The following is a 16,994-nucleotide window of genomic DNA, read 5'->3' as shown; positions in this document are numbered from 1 at the left end:
GTGTTGCAATTATTTGACAACCGTTATAACATATTATAACTCTCCAGTCTGGACAGCGTTTTACTTTCACTTATTCATTACGTGATATCAGCCATCGTGTGAAAGAACTCTGAATGTACTTATAATACAACTATATTATAATATTGGCGAAACTTTACTCTACATGATGATGATGTTATGGCTATCAAAAAACCTGAAAACTTATCCATTGTGCGCCGGCCTTTAGTTTGCATGGGTTCGACAAATTGACGTTTGAATCTTTGTGTACAAAAGCTCTTGAATTTATCCAACCATCTTTTCTATCCAACCCTATTATTTAAGGCACTCATAAAAATCTCACCTGATGGGAGAGCTAGTACACGGCCGATGAGACTAACTCAAAGAGAAAATCACTTTTACTCAGTTGTATGAGAAATCTCAAAACACTCAACTCACTCAGCACTGAGTGACCTCCACGCGATTTCGAAACTCCCACCCCACCAATATCGGTCAAAACTGAACCTCCCGAAAATTGGTAAACTATATTTTGGAAGTGACAAGTTGACAAAAGAGCAACGTCGGTCGGATTCATGTCGATTTTGTTACATCCCTGGCAAGACTAGTGCTCACTGAAGCCGCCACCGATGTTGGTGGTGTTAGTGTTGACAACACGTTTTAAGGCTACATTCATGTGTGCCGCATGGTCATTTCACGTTAAAAGTTTTTACCTGTGTAGAAATGCTGCTATCACATCCAATTAAAATGCACTTAATTTTTAGGCAACGATAATTCGTGTTCAACACAGTAAACAGCGCCTATGGCACAACAAAGATTTAAAAAATCCTTCCCGCCACTCGCGACAAACTTTCCTACAAACTTATCACGCATGAACAGAGCTTACTTGCGAATATTTGCAGCAGCTGTCAAATGTTGACGTAAAATCGAACCAGAGAACCAGGATTTTGCGGCTTCGCACAATGTATATGAGAATGACATACGTGTCATAGATGTGGATTTTGTCCATTGTCAACTTGTTACTTGTCAAATTGTTGATTTGGGTTATTTTAAATAGCGTGTTCATTTTTTCTGCGTAAAAGTGATTCTCTCTCTGAGTTAGTATAATCGGTCGTGAAAGGGTTTTGACAGCTTGAGCTCTCACATCCAGTGGCACTCAATCATGTTGTTTACAATCTGATTTGAATGTGTATGAGTGCCACCCACAAAAATGCTGGCATGCCTGGCTCCTTTTGTGACGATGGGTGAGCATAATTTCATGTTTATGTTCATGTTTCTCGTATGCCGCACCAGGGGGTCAGTCAGTCCCGTTTCTGTACAGCATAAATATAGTTGTGCGCACAGCTCACATACGGACAAAGGTGGCTGGAGGGAATTCCCGGAGAAAAAATTGCCGTAATTCAAATTTCAACACGCGAAAGAACATTATCAATCGGATGAACAAACTCAGCATCTGTGAGTGAGATACAAGACTTCGAGAGAGTGTGTGTCAATTTAGTGAAGTCCAGTATCGCTTGTAATCTCGTTCGGGCCAGTGATTTTCTAACCACCGCAATTACGATGGCCATTCATTGAAGCTGTCACCCTGATTGAATGGAGAATAAGCGGAAAAAAGTGCTACAAAGCTATAGAGTTGGTTGAAGGTGGCAGTATTCGCAACATTTGAATGACAATAGCACTCTGTGTGGTTCGGTGAGAACAAACTCGCTGGCGATTTGCTCAACTGGAAAGATTCTTTCACGGCCTGCTGCTGTGTGGGCTGTTTTTCTCCATCTCCATAGTGATGCCGTGGAACTAATCGCCAATCTGTAGAATCAGTGGCCAACTGCGCTGTTCTGTTTGTTGTATGCGACCGTCGGTGGGAATGAGCCAGAGGAGGAGCACTGCGATGATTATGTTATTCAGTACAGTGAACCAAGCAAGCTGTTTTTACGGAAGGAAAGCCTACTTTACCCTCGCCATAGCAGGCAGCTCCAATAGCTGCTCTACCTAGCCATATTGTTATCAGCTAGTGTATTGCAACATTGCAGCCAAACGCTAATCTACCCCTGTTTCTATAATCAGGGCTGGAATAGGAAGAAGGGAGAAGGAACACGTCACAGCGAACGTACCGTAGAATAGGCGACAATGGTAAACCGTATTCAAAATTAATTTAAACTAGTTCCTAGCCCGACAGCGAACAGATTAGAGAAAGCAATTGGAAAGGAAGTGTCAACATCAGATATTGTGAAAAAAAAAATCTGTTTTGTGTAGAATTAGAGTTAAGTGATAGTTTTTAAGTCTAAACAGACGCAGTCATGATTCTACGGCAACTGATGGGACTGAACACCTGGGTCCGAGTCCTGATAGCATTTATCTCGGTGTGGGTGATACTGGTTTTGGTTTTCTATTCCAAACTGAATACCGGCAGCGCTAGTGAAAGTGAGGATGCCATCCGGCGACTAAACCAAGCCCTGACATATTTGGAAAAATCCAAACAGGTAGATCAGGAGCTGCGCGGCCTGATAGATGAATACCTCAGCGATCAATCGTACAATCGAAAGCAAAAGTTCATTGACGAACTGGGAAACAAGCTTCAGATCCAAGGTGGGGGAGCGGGCCGATTCAAGGGCGTTCCCTCGCTGGAGTACGAACAACTGCGTCGGCGGGTGTACAGTAACACCCAGGAGCTGTGGAATTTCCTACATTCTGAAACTGCAAAACTTGCCAAAACGGCACGACGAAACACTCCGGAAATCTACGGACCTGCCGAGAACTTTCTTGCCCTAGCGGCGGAGCATAAACGTTCCCTGCTGAACGACATCAACCTGATGCGAGCAAGCGATGGGTATGAGTTCTGGCGGTACAAAGAATCCAAGGATCTCAGTGATCTGGTTCAGAAGCGACTGACGCATTTGCAGAACCCCGAAGATTGCAGCTCGGCAAAGAAGCTGATCTGTCGACTCAACAAAGGCTGTGGTTATGGGTGTCAGTTGCATCACGTGGTCTATTGCTTCATCATGGCGTACGCCACTGAACGGACCCTGATCCTGAAATCGAAAGGATGGCGCTACCACAAAGCCGGGTGGGAAGAGGTATTCCAACCCATTTCCGATACCTGTCTTAGTTCGGACGGGGCCACTCATGCCAGTTGGCCGGGAACACCGGAAACGCAAGTCCTCACTGTGCCAATTATAGACTCGCTGAATCCGAGACCGCCGTACTTGCCACTGGCCATTCCAGCCGATTTGGCACCACGATTGATGAAACTACACGGGGATCCTATCGTGTGGTGGATTGGACAATTTTTGAAGTACCTGTTGAAGCCGACCGGCGAGACGCGACAAATGCTGGAGAACGGGATTGAGAAGTTGGGCTTCAAGAAGCCGATCGTTGGGTATGGCGTTGGATTCCGGCCGGATTGGGTGTAGATTTCTAATGGGATATTTTCATGTGCTTGTTTTTAGGGTTCACGTCAGACGTACCGATAAGGTCGGCACGGAGGCAGCATTCCATGGAATTGAGGAGTATATGCAGGCCGTCGACGACTATTATGACCAGGTGGAAATGGTGGAAGCCATCGACAAGCGGAGAGTTTTTATCGCCAGTGACGATCCCAAGGTAATTGATAATCTGCACTTCAATAGTAGTGCTAAAATCGGACACATTCCTTCAGGGTGGATGAAATAAGTTACAGATCTCAAGATTACTAAGAAAACGAACTTTAAACGTAAGATTTCAAATATTCAAGATATTTTACTCGGAAAGATATCAAGCATAGAAAGTAAATGTGCAATCCTACCTCTAGGAAATTGTACAAAAAATACCTCAGGATCTCGGACTTAGATAAAACCGGATTTTGATTATCTAAAAAAAAACCAGGAAAATGTCTATTTCTATAACATTTAGGGAATATTTCCATATGTTTACTACCTTAAAATTTATAAAAGATCTTTCAACAATATTAGATTCCCAGTGTAGTTTGAGATTTTTTTTAATGTATCAAAATCTTAATGGAGTTAGTTGAAGATGCTAATTTCAAATAACAGACTAAAGTGGTACCTTTTAAATCGGATGATACATCCAGAGGAAGCCAGAAAAGTTCCGGATATGTGATGAAAGAGAGAAAGAGGAAGACGAAAGCAACTTCTGGAGACGCTGGAAGATTGGACCCGTAACCCACTTAGTGAAAGGCTATCGTTACTTGGGGTGAGCTGTCAAGCTGTAAATTGGTTGAGGGATACACCGATTGTTTATTATCATCACAATCCTTTAGCAACTATCAAAATTGTTCATACATGGGCCCCTCGAAAATGAATCAGCACTGTCAGAAATGACGCTTGACTTCGATTTAGGTTGGCTACAGCCCGACTAACGGGAGCCCAACTAAAACGTAGCCCACTTAAACATAGCCCAACGAGCGAAATTTGACTGTTTTTGTAAGGTCCACTTCCAAAAAAAAATCAAAATACATAAAGTTCCATAACTTGGTAGATTGGAAGAAACTTCTTGAGAAAGTCGGAGGTCAGAAGGCTTACGGACCAGTCGAAAGAAACTTCAAGGAGAAGTTCTTGCAATTTTCCTGAAGTTAATGGTGCTGTTTTTAAGTTCTCCAATCATCCTCAAAGTATTCGGAGCTTCCCTGATTATAATGAAGCTACCATAAAATATCTAATCTTCTTATAAAGTCACTGAACTTTCTTGAAGATTACGAAGCATCTTAAGTGCTCTCACAAATTTTCTTGGAATGAATGGAACATCTGCATTAAAGTTCTAAAATCCTCCCGATTTTTAAAATATTTAAAGCATGGAACTTTCCTTAAATTGTTCTCACAAATTTCTAATATTCATGTAGCTTACCTTACGTTTCCAACATTTTCATGAACCTCTCGGAACATTCCTGAAGTTTTTGGAAATTCCCTGATGATCTCGTAACTCCTTTAAAGTTTCTGAAATTCATTTGAATTTAATTGATCTATCTTGATGTTCTCTGAGCTTTCCTAAAGTTCCTTCATTTCTCCTGAAACAAATAAAACTGTCCTAAAAACCATTAAATTTACCTAAAGTTCTTTAGACTTGTGAAGTTTCCAAAATATTTCTGATGTTTCCTTAAGTTCACTGGAGTTCTCTGGGGTTTTCGAATTTTTGCAGAAGTTAGTGAAACTGTCTTCAATTTATCAGAACATACCCTTACAGATATTTAAACTTACCCAAAAATCTGACCTTTCTGAAGTTTCAGAACTTCTTGAAAGTTCCTGTGCTTTTCCTGAAGCTAATGGAACTGAAATGAAATTTTGGAAGCATCCCTGAAGTATTTGAGGATAAAATTTATGTATGGTGAGAATGGATGAGGATATTTCGTTCCTGCTGGAATTTCTGGTTGCAAATTTTCAGAATCTAATTTAGCTTACAGAGAACCAAGCATGGAAAAAATCGTTTCATTTTGCATATACTACTCACTGCACACCTGTAAAAAGTTCCCCCTAAATTAAACAATGTTACCCAATTTTTTCTAGGTTCTTTGAAGCTATACGAAGTTCTCAGATTTTTACGAAGTTTTCTGAAGCTATGCAATATTTTCAGAATTTTTACGAAGTTCTCTGAAACTATACGAAATTGTCCTGATTTGTCACTAAGTTCTATGAAACTATATGAAGTTGCCAAAATGCTTACGAAGTTATCTGAAGCTCTAAGAAGATCTCAGAACTCAGAAGGAGTAAGGGCTTCTTGTTCCTCGGAATCCAGCGGTAGGTATGTTAAGGGTCTGCTATTCACTAATGCTTCCGCTTCTACCAGCAACGTATGCAGAGATTCGTCATCCACCCGTTCATCATTATACGCTGAAGTGATGGCAGTTTTGATCGACCGTACCATCCGCTCCCATGCTCCTCCCATGTGCGGAGCACCAGGAGGGATGAAGTGCCACGTAGTTGTGGTACTCATGAAGGTTTTGGTCAGTCCAGCGTTGATTTGTTCCCGCAAAACTCTTTCAGTACCCTGAAAATTGGTGGCATTATCGCTATGAATTTCTAGAGGTGCACCACGTCGGCAAACAAAACGGCGAACACTTCTGATACACGCCTCAGTGGTTAAGCTGTAAACCACCTCCACGTGGACAGCACGAATCGTCAAGCACGTGAATAGTGCTACCCAACGTTTAACATTGCTCCTACCGATTTTGACGAGGAGAGGTCCAAAATAATCCAGCCCTACATAACTGAAAGGGCGTATGTACGGAGATAACCTGGCTGATGGTAAGGCTGCCATTTGTGGAATTTGAGGGGTTGCTCTCTTTATCCTGCAATATTGACACTCTCTAGCTACCTTTCTCATTATTCGCATGCAACAGAGTGCGGTGCTGTTGATCGATGATCAGGTGGGTTAGACGATGTGATTTTGGCAATATTATGGGGAACTTGAGGTCCCTTGAAACGCACGTAGCCGCGCCGATTCTACCATCCATCCGTAGAACGCCGACTTCGTCCAAGGCCGGTGCTAGTTGGTAGATTTTGCTGGTCTTGGCAAGCGCATGACGTTCGGTATCAGCTACATGTTGATTCCTTGCTAACGTTGTCATCTCTTCCGGGAAACACTCCCACTGTACCAACCGCATCAATGTTCCTTCAGCCTTCTTATGCTCGCTCTGTGTGATATCACCAGGTTGGCGATTGACGTTCCGTTTTGAATTGGCGATGAATCGATGAACGTACGCCATGGAGCGATTCCAATATGAAAACCGGCTGACATCGATGATCAGTTCTGGGATGAATACCTCGCATGTAGCACGATCAAAGCTCCTCTTTCTCTGATTGCCCCAGATGATGCGGTATCTCCCAGTCGATCCATTCATCCTCGGGCTTACGAAGGAAATTTGGTCCACTAAACTGCTATCGGAGTTGAAGAAGGGACCAACCCCCCATTGCGATGCTTCGTCAGCGGGATTTTTTGCGTGCATTCTTGGATTTCACTCACACGATGTGCAACGAACGGGCGAAATTTCCAGGCATCCGCGTTGATCCAGCTCAACGCCACTGTTGAATCAGTCCACAGGAACCGTTTGGAAATCTTGACTGTATGACCCTCTACGACGAATTTCATAAGGCGGGCCCCTTGCACGCAAGCTTGCAGCTCGAGTCTAGGTATGGTCATTGGCTTTAAAGGTGCAACCTTCGTTTTCGCTGCAACCAAAGCGACTTCTGTTTCCCCATAGGAATTGACGATGCGTAAATATGAAACGCACGCGTAGGCAGCAGGACTTGCATCGACGAAAGTTTGGATCTGGATGTCATGCAAGCATTCCCCAGAAATATTCCTGAAGTAGCTGCGTGGGATGCGCACCTCATCAATAATCTTGAGCATTACGGTCCAGTCTTGCCAGTGCTCGAACGACGATTCATCGATTTGCTCGTCCTAACCTGATCCTGAACGCCATATGTCTTGAAGGAGGATTTTACCGTGTACTACATACGGTGCTGCCAAACCAAGTGGATCAAGCATCTGAACACCTGTCGTTTGGTTGGTACCACGCCGCTTGCGATCAGCCCAGTGATATCCGCTCTCATCTCGTCTTTCTCCGTAAGCCATCGCATGCCAAGAACTGGCTCTGTTTCTTCGCCCTTCAACCCTAGATTCTTCACCACGTTCTCCTTGCGTTCTCCAAGGTGAAGTGGAATTTCTGCAACGTTCGATCCCCATCCTTAAATTTCGAATCCACCACTTTTGTGGATGGCTTCCACCTGTGACGCCACCTTTTTCGCTTCTTGGACAGTTAGGAAGCTATCTAGATAGTCGTCCACATAATGGCACTGGATGATTACTTCTACGGCTCGCGGGAAGTCCTGGATAAACCTTCTCGCATTCACGTTTTTAACGTACTGTGCCATTGCAGGTGAGCATGTCACACCAAATACTGCGACGTCCATAATGTATGGACATGTATATGGAGTTTCCTGAAGTTTTCCTGAACTTCCAAGGATTTTTACGAGTTCTCTGAACTTCTACACGAAGTTCTCTAAAGCTATTGGAAGTTGTGCGAAATTCTACGAAACTCCTAGAATTTTGACGAAGTTTCTTGAATTTTCAGAGTTATAACATGTTATAATAATTATCGACAAGAAAAATGTCATCAAGATAGGCTTATAATATATTATAACTCTCCAGTCTGGACAGCGTTTAGACGAAATATCCCAGAACTACAGATAATTTTACTAAATTTCTCTAAAATTCGCTAACTGTCTTCAATGTTCAATAAAGCTCTGAAGTATCCCCCCGCTAATCCGACAAATTTGTGGCTGGATTAGTGGGGTTGATCCGATAAGCCGACTGCCAAATCCATACAAATCAATCTTACCAACCTAACAATGCAAAAAAGGTTCATAATAGTACGTTCAGACTACAAAGTTATAACAGGTTATAGCGCTATCTTGATGGTGATTTCTGTGTTTCAATTATTTGACAACCGTTATAACATGTTATAACTCTCCAGTCTTTGGGCTACACAATGGTGAGTTGACAACCTGGAAGGAGCGGAATACCTAGCCCTGGTCCTCACAAGTTCCTACTTCACGCCTCCTCGAGTCATATGATAACAAAAGACTACCAGCTGAAACATGGACACAGCTGGTTGGCGTAGCCTGGGCAATGTTGCCAGTCCGGCAATAGCAAAGTGAAGAGGTGCGACGCGAATACTGGCGCGGTAACCATAGTACGGTGATAGAGAAAATGCTTCACCAAACCTGAGCGTCTGCTCACCATGGAGGTGCGGCTCAAAACGGCGTCTGTTCTCCATGTTAGGAGCGGCTGATCACCGTCCTAGTGCCAGCGTGGGACTCTAAACAGAGCTGTGCACGATGGTCCCCCGGCGAGACAGGGGGTTGGGGCAGGCCCAACAAGCCGCCCTGGAAAAAAACAAAGTTGCAAATACCGAAGAAAGAAATACGGATCGGAACAATCGGCACAGACCTACGCGACGAAATAAGGACTACGATTGGAAACTCGGAACATGGAACTGCAAATCGCTCGGCTTCCCGGGTTGCGATAGGTTAATCTATGACGAACTTCAACCACGCAACTTCGAAGTCGTAGCACTGCAGGAACTTTGCTGGACGGGACAAAAGGTATGGAAAAGCGGGCATCGAGCGGCTACTTTCTACCAGAGCTGTGGCACCACCAACGAGCTGGGAACCGGCTTTGTAGTGCTGGGTAAGATGCGCCAACGCGTGATTGGTTGGCAGCCGATCAACGCGAGGATGTGCAAGTTGAGGATTAAGGGCCGTTTCTTCAACTACAGCATCATCAACGTGCACTGCCCACACGAAGGGAGACCCGACGACGAGAAAGAAGCGTTCTATGCGCAGCTGGAGCAGGTGTACGACGGCTGTTCACAACGGGACGTCAAAATCGTCATCGGCGACATGAACGCTCAGGTAGGACGGGAGGCAATGTATAGACCGGCAATCGGGCCAAACAGCCTGCATGCCGTATCGAACGACAACGGCCAACGATGCGTGAACTTTGCAGCCTCCCGGGGTATGGTAGTTCGAAGTACCTTTTTCCCCCGCAAGGATATCCACAAAGCCACCTGGAGATCACCTGACCAACACACAGAAAACCAAATCGATCACGTTCTAATCGACGGGAAATTCTTCTCCGACATTATCAACGTCCGCACGTACCGCAGTGCGAACATAGATTCGGACCACTACCTAGTTGCAGTATGCATGCGCTCAAAACTCTCGACGGTGCATAACACACGTCGAAGTCGAACGCCACGACCCAACATTGAGCAACTACGGGACACCGGAGTTGCCCAGGACTACGCGCAGCAGCTGGAAGTTGCACTACCCACGGAAGAGCAGCTTGGCGCAGCTTCTCTTGAAGATGGCTGGAGGGACATCCGTTCAGCCATAGGTAGTACTGCTGTAGTGGCACTAGGTACTGCAATCCCGGACCGAAGAAATGACTGGTTTGACGGCGAATGCAAACTGTTAGTAGAGGAGAAGAATGCAGCACGGGCGAGAATGCTGCAACACCGCACGAGATTGAATGTGGAGCGATACAGACAAGCGCGAAACAGACAAAACTCGGTTTTCCGAAGGAAGAAGCGTCAGCAGGAAGATCGAGATCGCGAGGCGATGGAAAATCTGTACCGCGTAAACGACACACGGAAGTTCTACGAGAAGCTAAATAGTTCGCGCAAAGGCTACGTGCCGCAAGCCGATATGTGCAAGGACTTGGACGGTAACCTTCTCACGAACGAGTGTGAGGTGATTGAGAGGTGGAAGCAGTACTATGACGAGCACCTCAACGGTGAAGCAGCAGAAAACGAAGGTGGCACGGCAACAGACCTTGGAGCACGCGCAGAAGACGACAGGCTACCGGCCCCTGATCTTCAAGACGTTGAGGAGGAGATCGGTCGGCTGAAGAACAACAAAGCAACTGGTGTAGATCAACTACCAAGTGAGCTATTGAAATACGGTGGTGAAGCACTGGCTAGAGCGCTGCACTGGGTAATTGCCAAGATTTGGGAGGAGGAGATATTACCGGAGGAGTGGATGGAAGGTGTCGTATGCCCAATCTACAAAAAGGGCGACAAGTTGGATTGCTGCAACTACCGCGCGATCACACTGCTGAGCGCCGCCTACAAGGTACTCTCCCAAATTCTATGCCGCCGTCTGTCACCATATGCAAGAGAGTTCGTGGGGCAATACCAGGCGGGATTCATGGGTGCCCGCGCTACCACGGACCAAATTTTCGCGATTCGGCAGGTTCTGCAGAAATGCCGCGAATACAACGTGCCCACACATCATTTGTTCATCGATTTCAAATCCGCATACGACACAATCGATCGAGATCAGCTATGGCAGATTATGCACGAGTACGGATTTCCGGATAAACTGACGCGATTGGTCAAGGCGACGATGGATCGAGTGACGTGCGTTGTTCGAGTATCGGGGACACTCTCGAGTCCCTTTGAATCTCGAAGGGGGTTACGGCAGGGTGATGGACTTTCGTGTCTGCTGTTCAACATCGCGTTAGAAGGTGTGATCAGAAGAGCTGGGATAGACACGAGTGGCACGATATTCAGGAAGTCCATCCAGCTCCTTGGTTTCGCCGATGACATTGACATTATGGCACGGAACTTTGAGATGATGGCGGAAACGTACATCAGACTGAAGGCTGAAGCTAGACGGATTGGACTTGCCATCAACGCATCAAAGACAAAATATATGAAAGCAAGAGGTTCTAGGGAAGACAATGTTAGCCTCCCACCCCGAGTTCAGATTGACGGTGACGAAATCGAGGTGGTCGATGAGTTCGTGTATTTGGGCTCACTGGTGACCGCCGAAAATGATACCAGCAGAGAAATTCAAAGACGCATTATGGCAGGGAATCGTGCCTACTTTGGACTCCGGAGGACGCTCCGGTCGAATAAAATTCGCCGCCGCACGAAGTTGACTGTCTACAAGACGCTGATTAGACCGGTGGTCCTTTACGGCCACGAGACCTGGACTATGCTCGTGGAGGACCAACGCGCCCTTGGTGTTTTCGAACGGAAGGTGTTGCGTACCATCTACGGTGGAGTGCAGATGGATGACGGAACGTGGAGGAGGCGAATGAACCACGAATTGCACCAGCTGCTGGGAGAACCATGCATCGTCCACATTGCAAAAATTGGGCGACTACGGTGGGCTGGGCACGTCGTAAGAATGCCGCACGACGACCCAGTGAAAATGGTTCTAGAAAGCGACCCAACAGGAACAAGAAGAAGAGGCGCGCAGCGGGCAAGGTGGATCGACCAAGTAGAAGGTGACCTGCGGACCCTTCGCAGACTACGAGGCTGGCGAACTGTGGCCATGGATCGATTAGAGTGGAGACGACTTCTTCGGACAGCAGAGGACAACAAGGCCTTAGCCTGATTGGTAAGGTAAGGTAAGTAACTCTCCAGTCTGGACAGCGTTTAAGACCGTGATGTCGGATTTTCGAGTCGCTTGATTAACGAGAGCCGAATTAGTGGAGAGATACCTAGGGAGATACTGTACAAAGTTCACTAAGCTTCTACAAATTTCGATGAACTTCTACAGAATTCTTTGCACTTTTAGAAAGTTTCCTGAGCTTCTACGAAGTTGGTTTGCTGAAGAGCTTCGAACCTTCTTATCGCATATTAGCTTATTGCGTGCTCTCAACTAAGTGTTCTATAAATGCACTTCCACAGTTATTAATTGAGAGCTTTTGATGCCAATATCAATGTATGAATTTGTATATTGTGTGGCAAGCACAATGATACTCTATGCCCAGGGAAGTCGAGAAAATTTCCAACCCGATAGATTCCCTCGACCGTTTGGTAATACCGTGCCTTTACTGACTAGGCTATGAGGCCCTGAACTTATGAAGTTCCCCGAATATTACGACGTTCTCAAACGACAAATGATGTTCCCGTAACTTCCCTGAGCTTCTGTAAGGACTCATTTTTTACAAATCAAGAGCATTTTTTCATTATGTCGAAAGTAACATTCGCATTGATCCGAGAAAAATAAAGTTTTGACCGAAAAGTTATTCCTATTTCCAATTGAACACATATAATCTAATAGTGATAGCAATGTTTAACATATTAAGCAGGGTTTTTATTATACAAAACAGATCGCTGGCTTTCATGCTAAAAAATACTGGTTTTTGAGTTACGAGTTATTAAACGTCGTTTGGTGACCCCGAATGTTGCTTAAGTCAAAGTGTATTTACCAAAATATTCGGGAGAATTATCAATCACGTCTCCTTACATGCAGCCTATCCATCATTTTAGGACCAGCGACATCATCTTAGCAACAAACAGTTCGATTTATTCACTTTAATAATGAGAAAGCGAAACGACGAACGTACACTTTTCACGGATTTTTCTGCGCTGTTACTTAAGACAAACGGAATCTCCATAGAAATTGGGTGACTTAAGTAACATCGGTAAATATTTTGATCGAAAGGTGATTACGTCAAAAAGCAATTTGACTGGTCAATAAATTTAAAAATGGGATGTGATCCTATATTCGGATAGTATCGCAGGAGCATCGATTGACACTGATAGCTCGACTTTGTTTACCTTTGTTACTTTCGAGGTAATGAAAATTTGCTCTTGAAATCTAACCGCCCCCCTCTCCGTTCCTTTTTCGACAATTTTAAAATTAGCGTTGAAAATTCCGTCCATCTCAATGAAGATTTTATCCCTGCCATAACACGTTGGTTGGTTGGTACACCCCTAATATAATAAAATTCACTTTCCAAACTTTTGAAATTAATTCGGAGTAATGTTATCACCGACAAACCGACATGACACTTAATTCTGATCCAAACTGTCAAAACCATAGGATTTTTGATCTAGATAAAAATAATTTGTCCAGAATAGATTAGACACGAACCAATTCATAACTTTTGCATGCGGGTTCATGGCTTAACTAAATAATTCCCGCGAACACGGAGCCAGATGTCAGTAGTGTGCTTTGGTCAGAAATTTTATAGTTTTTGCTATGGTCATTCATGTCGGTTTGTCGGTGATGTTATGGCAATTTTCAATACCATTCACTTAAATGCCTCTAATGAAAATCAGGAAAATGCTGTGATTTTATTATTTCCTGGGAACGTTAGGAATTTGAATAATTCTCCAGGAAAAAAATTCAAAATTTTTCAAATTTTACATACTATTGATCATTTCGTTCGTTTTGTTTGGCAGTTAAGGGATGTGCACGATATTTTTACCATGAAATTTTCTCCATAGGAATTTGACAGGAGGGGTTTGCTTACCAAAATAAATGTAACCAAACCAAATTCTTAGCGAGAAAAAGTGAGGTTATTATATCGTGCACTTTTCCATACCGACGTGCTTCATTGATTGCAGTCGCAGAACCTAGCGAAAATTGATAGCTGAGCGTGCCATGTCCAATGGATCATATCATTCGAGCAGTTTAAAATGACGTTTCCTACCACTCGAACTTTAACGTGGAACAATATTTTGATATTTTTTCTTCTGCAACCTCGAGAAAATAGGGCCTTTTTTGTAATATGCTTGAAAAATCTTGAATTTACTGTTTCATTTCCGTAAAATGGCTGGAAGAAGGTCGTCTCAAAATTGCTCGACAATATGATTAATTCCGAGCGCAGAAGTGTGTATGATTCATTTTGCATGCTGATTCCTTCGATTTGAATCAGGTGAACGGTCGCTTGGTAGAACAAATCAATCATTCGTTAGCCGATCACTATTTTAAGCACATTCGCATGTTCAAAATATATACACGGCCAACTTCAATTACTCAGCGACTGAATTCAATTGACTCAGAGCATTTTCTTTCTATACGAAATTTACTCATATTTTGAAAGAAAAAATTGCTTTAAGATGTTTTTAATTTATTTTCGAAGTGTCAAATTTAAGTGAAAATTCACCAAATCAGTACCAACATTTAAAAGCCGTCAATTTGTCGCAACTAATAGCTCAAACCTCCAAAATAACAATGCTAGCTGATAGAGAAAACATTCCTCTACCTGTTGGTGTCATTATTTTTCATGAGCGAGCTTTTATTCGCGAGAAATCAACGGCTAAAGCCATTGTTTTCAATTGCAATTACGCCCCTTTGAAATGTTGGCACTGAAATGGAACACAGCCTCAGCACGAGTGTTAAAATGCGTGGGTATTTTTTTCAATTAACTTCTGCTAATGGTGGTAAGCTCCAACCGGTATTATCCTGGGATTAAATCCCGATCAAGAATGTCCGGCTGCTTTTATGTCGACATCAGGATTAATCAACGCGATTTTAAGCAAATATGTTGCAGATCATCCAAACAGAGACGGTATCAAAAGTTTATCCGAGTTGGAGCTTACCGCCATAAATGAAAAATTTTACCGCAGAATTTGAATGAAAATTAAAATGGAAGACGCTAAGTATGGTAATAATTGTCATGTAACTTTCACAATATTCTAAAATTTTATTAATTTTATATGATAAAATGTGCAAAATATAGCCAGGTGGACCAAAATCTCGATGAACATTTCAAATGGTCCTATCTGCTTTGATCGATTCTCTTCATCGACTTTCTCTTTTCATAACCACTGCTATGCAAACAGATTTCGCGCTAATTCTACCACATAGTTTGATAAAGGAGGTTCTTATCTAGCGTCCAAAACGTCAAATACTATAGGGAAAGGTTTTGCAGCTGGGATATTAACGAAAGAGAAAATCGATGAAGAGAATCGATAAATGCAGATAGGACCTTTTGAAATGTTTATCTATATCCATTACCCTATAATAGGTAACACATCGAATTATGAAACATGAGGTTTTGTTTTATCAACTATCTGGTTCTTTTATCCTTAAAATAAAGGAGAAAGCTTTTGAAGTTTTAACGTTTGGTCAGTATTTTTTAATTCCTACTCAAGTTTACGAAGCCAACTCGCTTCCCAAAGCTTGGACCAATGTTAGAAGATAAGCAATATAATAGTATACTGTGAGTATTATATTTAATCTGTATGTTATTAAAACAAAAAGTAATGCCGCGGACACACTTGGATGACAAACCATGAGCATCAGCATTATTTATATAATAAATTATAAGCACATCCATGGTCACCCTTGTATAGTTTGTGCACAGACAAACATACATAACTCATTGAATATTTCTCACTGCAAAACATCGTTGCTAAAACATTACCGCCATCTGTTAAGCTCTGTTAAGTACACTGTGGTGGGTAGTACGCTGAACAGATGGCGGTAGTGCGTAAACGTCAAACGCAAGGGAATTGACTATGCGCGCCACCGGTGGCGGTACTACCAACTACGATACTTTTAAATCGACCATTTAAAATTTAATGCTTGTTCGATGAACAACTTGCGAGTGTTATGTCTGTTTGTCTGTGGTTTGTGTATTATAGTTGTTGTATAGTGCTCATAATTATTATACAAATAATGCTCATGCTCATAGTAGGTCATGCAAGTGTATCCGTGGCATAACCATAGCATAACCATAATTGAATGTTAGTACAATAATCCCTCACCTACAACCCATTATCACTCTTTCAGGTAATCGACGAGGCAAGATCCAAGTACCCGCACTACGAAGTGATCGGTGATCCGGACGTGGCCAAGGTGGCTGCCGTGTCCACCCGCTACACCGATTCATCGCTCAACGGCATCATACTGGACATCCATCTGCTCTCGCTGAGTGACTACCTCGTGTGTACGTTCAGCTCGCAGGTGTGCCGAGTGGCATACGAAATCATGCAAACCCTGTACCCGGACGCGTCCAACCGATTCAAGTCGTTGGACGACATCTACTACTATGGCGGCCAAAATGCTCACAATCGAGAGGTGATCCTGCCTCACAATCCGAAAAATCACGACGAAATCCACATGCGCAAAGGTGACCTCATCGGTGTGGCCGGAAACCACTGGAACGGTTTTTCCAAGGGCAAGAACGTCCGCATCAATCAGGTGGGACTTTTCCCATCATTCAAAGTTAACGATAAAATCGAAGTGGTGGACCTACCGACGTATCCCAACGTGAAGTAAGTCCTTGTGCCGGAAGAACAAAACGGAAGCGAGAATTGATTTTTTCTATGTGATAGATGGTGTAAAATAATGAATAATTTAAATGTGACATGCGTCAAACAAAAATAATAAAAAAAATTAGACAAAATCTACCGAACAAAATCAGCAGAAAACCCAGAACAAACGTTTAAATTTATTAATTTATAAGAAAAATGATAGGGAAGTAACGATGTCAAATGATGTGCAAAGCAAGAACCCGAAACTGAAAACAACCTACCAACCATGTAAGAAGCATTAATTTATACAAAGTTACAAAGAAAGAACGAGCAGTAAAAGCAATTATGTAACAGATGTTTTATTAAAGTTTATTAAAACAAATGCATATCACTTCACTTTGGAATGGGAGCACCCCTCGGTTGCATCGTCCGGTGATCTCGCGTCTCACCAGTTCGTCTCGCTCAAACCGCTCAGTCTCACGAATTTTATTCTCTCTCACGG

General features: G+C 43.3%; 1 protein-coding gene across 1 annotated transcript; it reads left to right on the top strand.

Moving 5' to 3' along the window:
- The first annotated feature begins 1,430 nt into the window (after positions 1-1,430).
- Positions 1,431-16,847, top strand: FucT6 (alpha-(1,6)-fucosyltransferase). The gene is made up of 3 exons (XM_065239479.1): positions 1,431-3,370; positions 3,441-3,594; positions 16,029-16,847. Exons 1-3 carry the CDS (start codon positions 2,292-2,294, stop codon positions 16,515-16,517), a joined length of 1,722 nt encoding a protein of 573 aa, XP_065095551.1. The 5' UTR covers positions 1,431-2,291; the 3' UTR covers positions 16,518-16,847.
- Positions 16,848-16,994: the final 147 nt, after the last annotated feature.

Source organism: Ochlerotatus camptorhynchus, unplaced genomic scaffold, assembly GCF_037179485.1.
Source record: "Ochlerotatus camptorhynchus isolate MF236.1 unplaced genomic scaffold, CSIRO-AGI_Acam_v1.1 ptg000055l, whole genome shotgun sequence".
NCBI lineage: Eukaryota > Metazoa > Arthropoda > Insecta > Diptera > Culicidae > Ochlerotatus > Ochlerotatus camptorhynchus.
Note: the sequence above shows the minus strand (reverse complement) of the source record. Positions and strands in the feature narration are given on the sequence as shown.

Coding starts and splice junctions, on each gene's coding strand:
- FucT6 (XM_065239479.1), top strand. CDS start 2,292: ATGATTCTACGGCAACTGATGGGACTGAACACCTGGGTCCGAGTCCTG. Junction 3,371..3,440: donor TTCAAGAAGCCGATCGTTGG/GTATGGCGTTGG, acceptor GCTTGTTTTTAG/GGTTCACGTCAGACGTACCG. Junction 3,595..16,028: donor TCGCCAGTGACGATCCCAAG/GTAATTGATAAT, acceptor TCACTCTTTCAG/GTAATCGACGAGGCAAGATC.